Consider the following 13,196-nt stretch of genomic DNA (forward strand, 5'->3'; position numbering starts at 1 on the left):
GTTGGTTAAGGGCTTGTAAGTAAGCATTTCACTGTAAGGTCTACACCTGTTGTATTCGGCGCATGTGACAAACACAATTTGATTTGATTTCATTTGAATGAGAGCGCGAGAGAGGAAGAGAGAGAGAGATTCCTAAGGCCAGGCGATACGTTGAGATTTCTGGAAAGAGAGAACAGAATGATAATACAATACTGTACATGATACAGCACCGGTAAAAGAAATGGTGATCTGATCATTTCAACAGTATGATACAATATATCACACCATTACTGCTAAGTGAACATTTGTTTCAGACAGCATCATTTAAGGATTCAGTGGACTTGTAATCATTGGGTAATTCTGGTGTTGATGGGAATTTATGGGAGTAATAGAATTAGGCAGGTGGCCATGTGCTAGGAACAAACGGGCTCATTGAGTTGAAGGAGGAGATAGAGAGAATCATTACCATCACCATTGTCGCACTGATGGACAACTAGAAAAAGGCAGGAAATCTGTTGCATTCTGCAATGCTTTAGAGATGCATATGAACTAACGCCATAGTACTTTCAAGGTATATGCCTGTCTGTAATACCTTGGGTGCTGAACTAATTTCTAAGAGCAAGACAGAAAAAAACAAGACAGACAACAGATTTTGCAAAAAAAGTTTAATCTCTCCTTGATGCGTGTTTATTTACAAGTAATAAATCTGCAAAATAGGAAAGAGCAGAATATTTACACGAGCGTGAAACAGCCAACCTGTCACAGTTGCTTCAAATCTGAAACTCTTAAAAAGGTATCAGAATTCAGAAAGTATTACAACTCTTTAGTTTCTATTTTCTCTTAAATCTGTGTCTAGATATTTTTATGTTTGATCCTAAGCCTTTTTAAATTTACTTTGAAAAAGGAACTGCTTTCCAATATGCCAAAACAAACCAAACGAGGGAATCGGGAGGACAAGGATAGAAGTTGTTCAGTGGCAGAGGGTGAAACCTGTGACAGTGGTATGAGTGGGCATGGTCAGGTGGTGGATTGTGGGTAATGGAGGGGTCATAGAGGGTTATGGGAAGGGGGGCAGCTGACAAGGCACTATGTGCAAAGTGAAAGCTCTGTGTTCATCAACAGCATCTGGATCACTCCCTCTGGCTTTCCTCTCCGTCTTCCACCCAACTCGCAATGGCAGACAGACACAACAACAAAAGATAAGTAGAGACTACTTCAAAGGAGTTCTGTAGAGGAGTCTCTTTCTTTTCATCTTTACACAACAAGTGGCATAGTAAAATGAAATAACAACCACACAAAACATAACATGAGAGACCAACTGCCCCAGTACTTACAATATAACTTGTTTCATACTCTATAGAGTAACGTTACAGATTACCACATTAATCCATAATCCCGCCAAGATGCTGATCATCACCATCCAAAAATCTTCCACTTAAATAACAGAGGAGCAAAAGGACATCAAAGCAGGAGAACCCCCTGGAGACTTTGTAATGCAACTAGCTGTTTTACAATCACAGTCATCAAAGCCTAGCTTGTGTGTGGCGGGAGGGAGGCAGCACACAGAAACATTTTCCATCCACTAAACAAATAAGGGAGACAATCAGGTAATAAAATATGCTTAACAGAAGAACAGTGACAGAGCAGAACCGTCACAAATCATCACAATAGGGTGAAGGAACAGAATAGTGGTCAAGTCAATACCGATCCTGCACTACGAGAGGCCTTCTCTTGGTATGGGAAAAACCAGTAACCAGCAGATAACCCTGTTTAAGTTGAATTTCATAAACTACTCCATACGCTCTGCTCTCAGATATCAAGTAAAGAGTACAATACATACATACAGTCCAGACTTTTGTGTTTGGTTGGGAGGGGAGCGAGGGATTGGTGGAAGGGTGGGGTGTACCGTATAGGAGTACCTTTATTGAGTTGCCAACACTAGGACAGGACTGGGATGGAGAGTAGAGACTAGAGGGAGTTGATATTGGAGAATGACAGAGAGAGAAAGATGGGAGTAAGAGCCCTGCAGGACACTAAGAAGAATAAAACATATCCATATCTTTTCTGAAATGTCTAACCAAATATATCATGTGTTATTGAGACCTGCTCCCATTTCAAACTGAAAAATTATAAATAAATAAACAGAGAAAATGCTTTTCATTTTCATTAAATCCCACCATCTTTGTTGAAGCCTGATGTAGGATAGCTGGATGGGCAGATGGCCCAAGGTTACATATCACAACTCTAGCCTGTGTGATTCACATGGCTCTCACCCGAGAACTGACCTAAATATTTCAGAGGTTTCTCAAACATTTATCTGGTTTGTTTTTCCTCCATATCTCCTTTAATCTCAGAGGACATTGACCGAAAGGGAATCGATGCAACATATTAAAGGGAGACAATGCATTTCACAAAGGTATCCGGTTTCTGAGGAAACAAAAACCATCCGCCAGTTAAAAAACACACAGATTGAGCTACATTTCATTATCTTGTTACATCACAGATGTTTGCATTTCAAAATATTTGTCGCTGTTTTTTCATCTTCACAGCAGACTAAAAAACGAAGAAAAGAGACTTCCTTGGTGCTTCAAAAGTCCTCTTTTTACTTTTGAATGACGCTCGTCCCAGATGCCGTTATGGAACTTAAGGGAAACCCTGGGAGAGTCTACTCTGCTAGCACAAACAATGTATGGTTTCTGCAGAGTACAAAGAAAACAACTCATACAACTTTCACCACACCAACAACAAAAATTAAACCATCTTTTTAATTGCAATAAAATAGAACTGTTGAATGTTGAATTCACTAGAATGACAATGCATGAGGGGCTAAAATCAGGAGGGATTACTCTTCACTCAAAGCTTTACCTAAAAACTCCTCTCATCTTGGTGTGCAAACCTCTACCTCAGTGTCCACCATGACAGTCTGTAGGATAGTCTAACAGTGATCTATCTGAGGGAAGGGGACAGCGGGAAAACTTCAGGAAGGCTTTGAAAGGGTAGTGGGTGAATTAAACCTTTGCTACATTTAGCATGGCGCTAAGCCCAATGAATCCTTCTGTGGAGTCTGACTTTTGTGGTACAGCAGAGTCCATAATATCACAGTACTTTAAGTCATGTTACTTGCCTCCCAAAAAACCTTGAGGTCCCAGAACAAAAGTAATCTAAGTTTGCTGTGGTCCGGAGCCTGTGCACAGAGGCGTGCATGGTGGTGGATGCAACCAGGAGGGCTGCTCACTCAGGTGGCTGTGAATGTGAGGTTGTCGGCTAACACAGGAGGCTGTTTTTCTCTGAGTTGTATTAAAAAAAAAACAAGCCTTTGGTTTTTCTAAAAGCCACAATATCACTGGTTGTATTAAATACAGGAATAAAATACAGTCCTTTCCAGTACCATTAAAACAAATGTTCTCCCAAGACAGGAAACGCCCCAAGACCTAACGATTTGTTGACTTGCTTCTACAATTTTTTTGTCATTTAACTGTTTTTTTTTTTTACTTTACTCTCACCTTCAGTCACTAGGCATGACAACATTTGAATCATAACACATTTTATCTAAAGAAAGTCTTTGCACTAAACAACATTTAAATAAAACATGGCACAGGACAAGGTTTCATAGTTCAGTCTTTGAAATATCAAATCCTTCTCTTTCAAAGTATTTTGTACATTAAAATGGAAAACTTTTGACTATTTCCATTTGTTTCTTTAAAAATGAAGTTGTATTTATATATCTATATATCTATATTTATATCCTCTTCTTTTGATTTAGCTTTTTTGTAAATTGTGCAAATTCAGCAGTAACACAAGTGGCACACCAACGGAGAGAGTAGGCAGTTGTTAAACACAAGATCAACAACTAAATCAACCAAATAGAAATAAAATGGATCTGAAAACCAAACCGACGTCCATGAAAGTTGATGAAGTCTCTGATGATAGACTGCTGACATGTCAGAAGCGTCCATGGGGGGGGCCTTTATAAATGAAGTCCTTTCTTCATAGCCCCCCTTATATATATATATCCTGGCCTCTTTAGCCAGCTGCTTCACAGTCCCTGTCCTGTATGTGGGTAGATAATCAACACGGAAGACAAACTGAAACCAGTGATGAAGACCGCGATGATAAGACACTTTCTCGGGGCGACAGACAGACGTTAAGTGTTTATAAATGAGGGGTTGTTTGGATGGGCAGAGGCCCAGGCCTAACTCTGGTGGGTCTCCAGTGTACTGCTTGTGTCCTTGCAGTCCTTACGCGTTGTGTTGGGGTTAGGAGCTGGGGTCAGTGAGAGAAGGCCTAGCTGCTACCCTCTCCGACCCTCAGTGGCGGGCCGTTCCTCAGCTGGCCAGGGCCATGGTGTCGATGACCTGCTCCAGCTTACTGCGCAGTCTCTGCCTACGAGACTGTTCGTCCTTCTGCAGCGCAGACAGGATCTGGGGAGAGAGGAGAGAGGAGAGGAGGAGAAAGAAGAGAGGAAAGAGGGAGAAAGAAGAGAAGGAGAGTGGGAGATTAGTCAATAGATCAGCAGGGTGAACCACTGACAGAGAAAGTCTATCAGAACATCTGTAAGTCTGTGTAAAGTCTATCAGAACATCTGTAAGTCTGTGTAAAGTTTATCAGAACATCTGTACGTCTGTGTAAAGTCTTATTTCAGAACATCTGTACGTCTGTGTAAAGTCTTTCAGAACATCTGTAAGTCTGTGTAAAGTTTATCAGAACATCTGGACGTCTGTGTAAAGTCTTATTTCAGAACATCTGTACGTCTGTGTAAAGTCTATCAGAACATCTGTAAGTCTGTGTAAAGTCTATCAGAACATCTGTTAGTCTGTGTAAAGTCTATCAGAGCATCTGTACGTGTGTGTAAAGTCTATCAGAACATCTGTAAGTCTGTAAAGTCTATCAGAACATCTGTAAGTCTGTGTAAAGTCTATCAACACATCTGTCAGTTTTTAAACAGCTGTTGAAGCAAACATGCCGTGATGGTGGCATGAGTAGGCTATTTATTGGTATTTACAATACCAAAGACTTTCATGTAGAAGCATACAAACAGTTGATATCTTTCCCTACAAACACTATACAGCTGTTTACTCATGAATATTGAAGAAATATACAAGGAAACAGAGGCAGAGTGACATCCATAGTTTACCTCTGTATGGAAAGTTGAATGTCTACTACATGACATTGCATAGAAGAACATTATCATTAAACAGGCGGATAACGATGGAAGCTGCGAGGGGAGCTGTATGTACTATGGCATTATGGGAACTGGAAGAGGAGGTGCTGGTGGGTCCATTAGTGATAGGTAGCTGTATACTAGCTGTTAGGGACTCATACAGGAGAATGCATAATGGCCTGCTAATGCCCCGTGTGTTAGTGCTGCTGTGATGGATGAGGAGGGCGAGAGGAGGACCCTGCAGCCGCCCGCATCTGGATAATAAGCCTTAATGAATGGGAGCGGCTGCTTAAATAGAGGAAGCTGCAGCTGTTGCCTCAGACACAGGAACCAGCACTGCTGAGAGATGAGGGGAGAGGGAGGGGGGTAGAGATAGGGTGTGATGCTGAGTGGAGATGACTGAATATACCCCCCTCACTTCCACCACCATGCTCTTTCCCTCCATGCCCTTTGAAAAGGCAAGCAGAGAGGCTGCCTGAACCTCTCACAGCACACAGTCAATGCACTATAACCAACAAGGTAGGAAGAATTGTCTGAGCAGACAGACAAACATTGTTTACGTGTTTTTGAAGGCCACGGCAGACACTCTCTTAGAGTGAGTACAGTACAGTAGCTATCCTAGCACTGCCTTCCTCCCTCGCTGGCTGGCTGTCTGTCCTAATGGCTGAGAGCGGATGAAGCAGATAGAGTGGAGGGAGCTTCTGCTTCTGCATTGCCTCATTATCTCTCCAGTTCCACAGCCCAGTCTCCGTGACTCACTGACTTTAGCCCTTTCCAGGCTCTTCTCAGCTCTCTGAGAATTAGCACTCAGAGTACAGTCTCATTCACATCTCCTACATGGAGTAGCTACACTATACTGGCCCTGCCTCAATGCATAAGCAACATTTCAAGAATGATTAGTCAGTCTATTTTGGTGGAGAAATAAATTCATGCACATGGAATATAGTGTGTTAATGAACTCCCCGGAAGGATAGCACATGGGAGAATGAATAAAACACAAATCCAATGTGGTCCATTAGTTTCAAAATATGTACTTTAATTACTTAAATAGCTGCATGCATTTACGGATGCATACTCAGTTATCTTCTAATTGAATTAGAATGCCCACATTCATTCATCATGAAAAGTAGAGGGCACATACAAAGAGTCTCACCCCTATGTTAACATACAGAACCAATGGCTATTCTACTCTGATCTCTTCATGCTGTAACTAATATATATTTATAAAATACATTAGATATCTATATTATTAAACTATCATAATGTCTACGATTTATATTGCAATAGCTTCATAATATACCGGTGACTCACCTCATCTTTGTACTTGACGATGTAGGAGTAGATCTCATGCAGGGCACTCATGCTGTTGAACTGGCTGAGGTGCAGCCGGGACTGTTCAGCCAGGTAGGCACTCATATCCTGGTCACTGATGACCGGCATACGGGAGATGTCGGAGTAGTACCTGCAGGACAGGACGGGAGCAGAGAGGGAGGGGGTTAGCATCCTGGACTGGAGAGGACACCTCTTTAGTTGTGTACGTGAAGGACTGCGATGAAAAAGTCAAGGCCTCAATCAAGTACTTGTCAACAACATTCATCTAATCTAATTTCACCAACTGTTAAAACACTGGGTGCAGACTATATCTTTTGGAAATGGAAGCATTGAAATGGACAATCTTACAAACTAGAAGGCAGTTGAGCTCTCTGTCATTCATACCTCTCCACCCAGTTCTTGTAGTTAGGAATATCCTTGGCGTAGAGCAGCTTGTTGGAGGGCGAGTCTTTGCCCAGCTTGTGTTCTGAGGTGGAGCAGGAGTCCATGAAGGTCTGGGCCACCACAGACAGACAGGCGTCTGTGATGCTGTTCTTATGGATGTCAAACACAAACTGGGGGTTCTTGATCACGTTCACCCAGAAACGCAGCGGGAGGCTGGGACGAGAGCGTTATCATGAGACGATGGATACCATAAACCAAATACACACACAGAGAAGAAACAGCCAACCAAACCATTGCCATTTGTTCTGTAATGTGTCTCACCAATTGCTCTTCCAGGTGTGCCGTACGTCTGAGTCTGATATGGAGTGTTTGTCGGCCTGCTCGTCCAGGAAGTCAAACATGTACTTGATGGCGAGAGGCAGGGCGCTGCCGCGGTGGGCCGTGCTGAAGATGGTCTCAAACAGGTCGTCCACAAACTTCTGCAACGTACCCTGAGGACAGTAGGGATGAGAGGAGAGATTCATTTCTCCCATTAAGGGGGAGTGGCTGTGGAGAGGACGCTACATTCTGCTCTTCCAAGATCAAAGTGCTGAGACATGCTAGCTTACCAGACAGACCTATGTGAGCTATATGAATTCCATTCGCTTCTCTGCATCATGCGCCACAAAACACTCAATCCCACAACAAATGACTCGTCTCCTGCTATTTTCCCTTCTCTTATCCCAGCTTTATATTTATCTATCTTTTTCTGACCACCCAATAGGCTTGTAAACAGCGTCTAATTTCCATGTTTTTTCTTTCCCTACAATTAGGAGCGAAACAATGAGCTCTGAGGCAGCTAGAGGAGAGGAGAGGGGCAGGCAGGCAGGCAGGCAGGCAGGCAGGCAGGCAGACCCGTTAACAGGGAATTGGCTGAGGGACCCCAGAAGAATGCTGTAATGGAGGCTGAGCTGTTTACATTTTAGTCATTTAGTAGAAACAAGCACAACAAGGGACTACCAAAGAAGATAGTTCCCCCAGGAAAAACTCTTGATATATGGACAGCATTACAATGACTTACTCAACAGTCAGATGTTAAAGTTGACCTCTCATCAACAGTACTTGTTATTTATGTAGGTGTGGTCTGGTGTCTATGTAATCTTACCTTGGTGGCGAGCAGACGGGTCAGATAGATCTCAGAGACCATCTTGCTGCCGCGGTCACCCTCGCGCTGGTCAGAGTGGTCGTGGTTCTTGACCAGGTGCCACAGCTTGGTACCACTCTCCAGGTCAGGGGTGATCATGGGGGTGCGGGAGCGCAGACTGTCTGGACTGCTGGCTGTTCGCAACATGCTCTCTGGACAGAGGCAAGAGAGAGATAGGAACATCAGGACAAAGACAAGGCCATCAGGAGAAAGGCAGGTTCATCAGGAACACGCAATGCAGAGGTCTATATGGGTCAATGGAACAGGATGACCAGAACAGAACACCAGGCTGACTCCCTGGTTTCATGCAGGCCCCCAGTGTGGAGTGTGAAAACACAAACTCGGCTGGTCGGCTACTGCGTAGCAACTTAGCGGTGCCAAAAGCTCTGGTCTTGCCTAGAAAGCCTATGTAAATTACAATCACAATTCAGCAATATGGAACGCTTCAAATTGAAATACTTCCAGCTTCATGCACCATCGGGAGTTTTCCATAGGAATATGTAGATGACGTCAGCTCTATCACTATCAACTGGTTTAATGTTGATGGTTCCATGTGCTATTGTGTTGTGCGAACTTCCAGCTGTGACACACTTGTTTAATCACACATTTCAGGTCAAAGTGCTGTGCATAGTGTACAAACATAAAAGAGAAAACAAACATATTTAGTCTGGTGAAGAAATGGCTCTATGGGCTGTCTATATCTGGCCGTCATCCAGCCAGAACAAAGACTGTGCCAGCGTGAGGAGCAGAGTATCAGTCTGTCTGTCACAAGGTCACAACCCATAATCCACTGGGACCTGACCTCGGAGATGGAGAGAACATTTTAATGAGCAAGACAACAGATCCCTGTAGCCTCTCCTATTGTAAAAACTCATTTTGTACGTCAGAGAGGTGGATGGATGGTGAGAAAAATGATTAGGCCTCAACTAAGGAGCGAGGAGAGATGGCTAACTCATTACGCTCAATTGGCAGACTATAACTAATTAGCAAAGTGGGAGAAGAAAAATGGCGTGCCTCGTCTTCATTGTGCCATGGCCGAGAGAGGAGATAGGATAGAGAATCTGCTTTCTGTCTTATCTTCTTCAGCATGTTTTTACACCAGCCCTTCCATCTCCATCTCATCCCCCTCCCCTCCCCTCCCTCTCCTCTCCCCACCCCAAATGACCCATAATGTTAGAGTGGTGGATATAATAGAAACCCATACACAATACCAATATCCTCCCTTCCTGTGGTAATGTATGAGTCAGGCTGTACAGGCTCCATTGTGTGAGTTTCTGTCTCCCCCCACTCGTCTCCTCCCGGGGGCCACCTGCCTCCATGCACTGCTTCATTATTAATGGTGTGAGTGTCAAACTTCATTACGGGAGACCAAAAAGATGCCTATCTGCCGTGTTCCTTATCAGCGAGCCTGCTGCAGTGGCAGCCAGCAAGGGAGGGAGGGACGCTGCCTGGAGAGGAGGTAGGGTGGCCAGAATGCAGGTGTATGGAGGGAGGGATGACAGGACGGAGGAAGAAAAAAACTATCATTCTGCCTGAATGATAGAGTGACACTGGGGCCTTCTGAGTGTCTGAGCGCAGGGATATCACGCTGGCTTTCAGGGTGAGAGGATGAGGGAAGTGAAGCTCAGAGACTCAATGACACAGAGAGATGGTGCTGGAAACACTGCTAAACCAATGTGGGTCAGTGCTTCTTGGTTTGTTGTTTCTTATGGGGAATAAGAGCAGTGACCTGAATATACCCAATTCATTCTACAGAGAACTTGGCCTGTATTCACGAAGCGTCTCAGAGTAGGAATACGTTTTGCCTTCTAAATCATAATGAATAACAGGGGGGACCTGATCCTAGATCAGCATTCATACTCGGAGACACTTTGTAAATATGGGCCCTGTAGTATTTAAACAGCGAACCAGAGACTAACTCCTGCTACACGTATTTCTAGTGGAGGTGTTAAAACCAGTGATGAAACTAAAGGAAAACGGAACCAGTGTGACTAAGATTGGTCTCCGTGCCAATGACCTTGTCAACCCCCAGTATCAGCTTGTTCACACCAGAACATTCTCTCCACTGTAGCCACTCTACCAGCAGCCAATAGTACTGTACTCCTACTTCTATTGGACATTCATCATGAGGCTGCTACTACTACTACTACTGCTGCTGCTGCTGTTGCTACTGCTGCTTGAGTGCCTGTAAATTTCATGACAATCATGTTCTTTGGCTTCTGGGGGAGTGGTGGATGTTTACCTCTGCTTTTACAACAGCCAGGGCTTGGCTATCCTCTCTGTGGACTAACAAACCAGCCTGGCTTTCACTGGCCTGTCAGCGTTGCTATCGTAACCCCTTAACACACAGACACACTTGAGGAGAGAGAGAAGGGAAAACAACAACAAACGTGAAAGCCCTCAGGCTTTTGCCAGAGAGCTGGTTACACTGTTGTGGTGTACAGCTGAGGCTGTGTTCAGAGGTGTGTCTGTGTTAGCTATTGGTCTTCAGTCTCTGGCAGGAGGAGTGAGATGTCTGATGTAATGCCTGTTATTTCCTAGATGGTGGAAATACCTCTGAAATGGCGTAGGCTTGATAGTGGTGGATCTATGGTTCTCTCTATTCACAGAGGCTGAGTCAAATCTAGCCTACTATCAATAAAGACATACAGAGGGCGAAAGACAGAGATTGGGAGAGAGATTGAAAGAAAAAGAAAGGAGAAAGAGAGACTCACCATATCTGCTGAGAGACTTGGTGAAGGTAGAGGAGTTGGATATGTTGTAGGCTGAGTTCTGCTTTGGTACCAGAGCGATCACTGAGCCGTCCGTCACCTACAAGGATGGAAAAACAAAGGGCTGTCTTGTAAACATTGTCCTGTCAATCACTCCATGCACTTTCTGTTTGCACAGATAAAACCACACTCTGGCAACTCCAGCCCTCTGCTTCACCTGATAGTGGGCCAGTGTGTTGAGGCGTTTCCAGTCGTTATCGATCTTGGTGGTGACATCCTCATCCTGAAGGATGATTCTGGCCATCCTGCCCTGACGCCACTCTGTGAAGAGAAGATGAGGATGAGAGCGGAGACAGGCACTAAACACAAACACACAGTCAGTCACTAAACACTGGTGTTCTTACCCAGGTCCATGTCCCCAGCCTTGGGTCTCTGGGAGTAGGGGCTGCCCTTGTACACTGCATCCAGCAGCTTCTCCTTCACCTGGGTGATGGTGTCACAGTTCAGCCCCTTCACTGTCACCTCCGAAGCGTTCTCATTCTCCGGGTTCATACAGTGGAGAGTCTGCCAGGGGAGGGAGGGGACAGGAATTAGGTTCAGCTTAGTTAAATAAGTTGTCATTTGCAGGTATTCGAATCGCGTTATCAAGCACTAATTAGAGTCACTGAGGTAATGACAGATCCTACCGACCTTACTGCCTTCTCAAAGGTAAATCACACAATTGATCAAATATCTTTATTGTCCTATAAAATAGTTATATTTGACAGCACTCACCAGGGTCTTGTAGTCAATCTGCTGTCTGATGAGCTTGTCCTCACTGAGGGAGTAGCGTGCCTCTCCTGTGATGGAGTCTATAGGCCCCTTCTCCATCTGCTGCTTCATGGCACAGTACAGCATGAACAGAGGCTCCCCAGCACACTCCTGGACACACAGGGACACACAGGGACAAAGACCATCAGCGACAGGTACAGGCTGAAGCTTGGGACCAGTGGCCTTCAGGATTCTGCTCCAACAATGCAATTTCTCAACCAAATGTATCTACACTGAGTGGACAAAACACTAAGAACACCTTCCTAATATTGAGGGGCATGGACTACAAGGTGTCAAAAGCATTCCAAAGGAATACTGGTCCATGTTGACTCCAATGTTTCCACAGTTGTGTCAAGTTGGCTGGATGTCTTTTGGGTGGTGGACCATTCTGGATACACACGGTGAACTGTTGAGCGTGAAAAACCCAGCAGCGTTGAAGTTCTTGACTCAAACCGGTGAACCTGGCACCTACTACTATACCCTGTTCAAAGGCACTCAAATATTTTATAATGCCCATTCACCCTCTGAATAGCACACATACACAATCCATGTCTCAAGGCTTAAAAATCCTTCTTTAACCTGTCTCCTCCACTACACTGACTGAAGTGTATTTTAACAGGTGACATCAATAAGGGATCATAGCTTTCACCTGGTCATTCTGTCATGGAAAGAGCAGGTGTTCCTAATGTTTTGTACACTCAGTGTATATCAAACAGGTATGCATATGAACATGAAATTTGTTGCCAATGAGGCAATGCTATTCTCCTGTATCTTCTCACTGGCCTAATCGACAGAGCACTAGGGTGGTCTAACATAAATGTTTCCTGCGTTTGCACTATCATGGGCACTTGCCAATCAATAGTGTCATTACCCCCAGCTCAGACCCAAGAAAAACTCTCCCCTCTTAAAAAGAGAAACAGTTTAGAGCAGAGTGAGAGAGACGACAGACAGGTGGCAACTGAGGCTGAAACTAATACGAGGTTAATGATTGAGAGGAAGTGCTTAGGAAGCCCTTCACCATGTTAGAAATGCATGGGCTGTAGTCGAGGGAGAGAGAGAGAGAGAGAGAGAGAGAGAGAGAGAGAGAGAGAGAGAGAGAGAGAGAGAGAGAGAGAGAGAGAGAGAGAGAGAGAGCTTTTGTAAGTGTAATGTTTACTTTTAATTTTTATTGTTGATTTCACTTTTGTTTATTATCTATTTCACTTGCTTTGGCAATGTAAACATATGTTTCCCATCCCATACCAATAAAGCCCTTAAATTGAATTGAGAGAGAGAGAAAGAGAGAGAGAGATCTAAGTGCTTGATAGGCATAGCATTTATCTCTCCCAATTTAAAACACACTCAGAACTCCTTGCCCTCTCACCCTCTCTCCACCATTTATCAGCAATCAAAAAGTTGATATCTTTCAAGCGGAAGGTGAGAAATACGCACATGCATAAGTATCCAGATTTCTCTATTAAGGTTTAGATGAAATGCAAGTGATTTGCATTTATTTTAGTATTCTATAAAAGTACAAACTCAGAATTTCAACATGGTTGGAGGAAACATGGACAAGTAATGCTGCTTTAAATGTTGATACACTTGTTATCCCACTGAAGTAGGAGAAAATGCCCTTTGAAAGAATTTGATGAGATTT

General features: G+C 44.0%; 1 protein-coding gene across 2 annotated transcripts in view; it reads right to left on the reverse strand.

The window, feature by feature from the left end:
- Nucleotides 1-629: 629 nt before the first annotated feature.
- LOC106566890 (plexin-A1) overlaps nucleotides 630-13,196 on the reverse strand; it is a 280,529-nt gene continuing 267,962 nt past the window's right edge. For both annotated transcript variants that reach the window (XM_014135443.3, XM_014135442.3), the window contains exons 24-32: nucleotides 11,525-11,671; nucleotides 11,155-11,314; nucleotides 10,968-11,071; nucleotides 10,754-10,850; nucleotides 8,001-8,191; nucleotides 7,178-7,347; nucleotides 6,857-7,069; nucleotides 6,452-6,602; nucleotides 630-4,400 (exon numbers count right to left, since the gene is read on the reverse strand). In XM_014135443.3, the coding sequence (XP_013990918.1) occupies nucleotides 4,305-4,400; nucleotides 6,452-6,602; nucleotides 6,857-7,069; nucleotides 7,178-7,347; nucleotides 8,001-8,191; nucleotides 10,754-10,850; nucleotides 10,968-11,071; nucleotides 11,155-11,314; nucleotides 11,525-11,671 (1,329 nt within the window). In that variant the 3' untranslated portion in view covers nucleotides 630-4,304. The remainder of the gene's footprint in view (nucleotides 4,401-6,451; nucleotides 6,603-6,856; nucleotides 7,070-7,177; nucleotides 7,348-8,000; nucleotides 8,192-10,753; nucleotides 10,851-10,967; nucleotides 11,072-11,154; nucleotides 11,315-11,524; nucleotides 11,672-13,196) is intronic.

The sequence above is a fragment of the Salmo salar genome, chromosome 13 (assembly GCF_965601325.2).
Source record: "Salmo salar chromosome 13, fSalSal1, whole genome shotgun sequence".
NCBI classification, from domain to species: domain Eukaryota; kingdom Metazoa; phylum Chordata; class Actinopteri; order Salmoniformes; family Salmonidae; genus Salmo; species Salmo salar.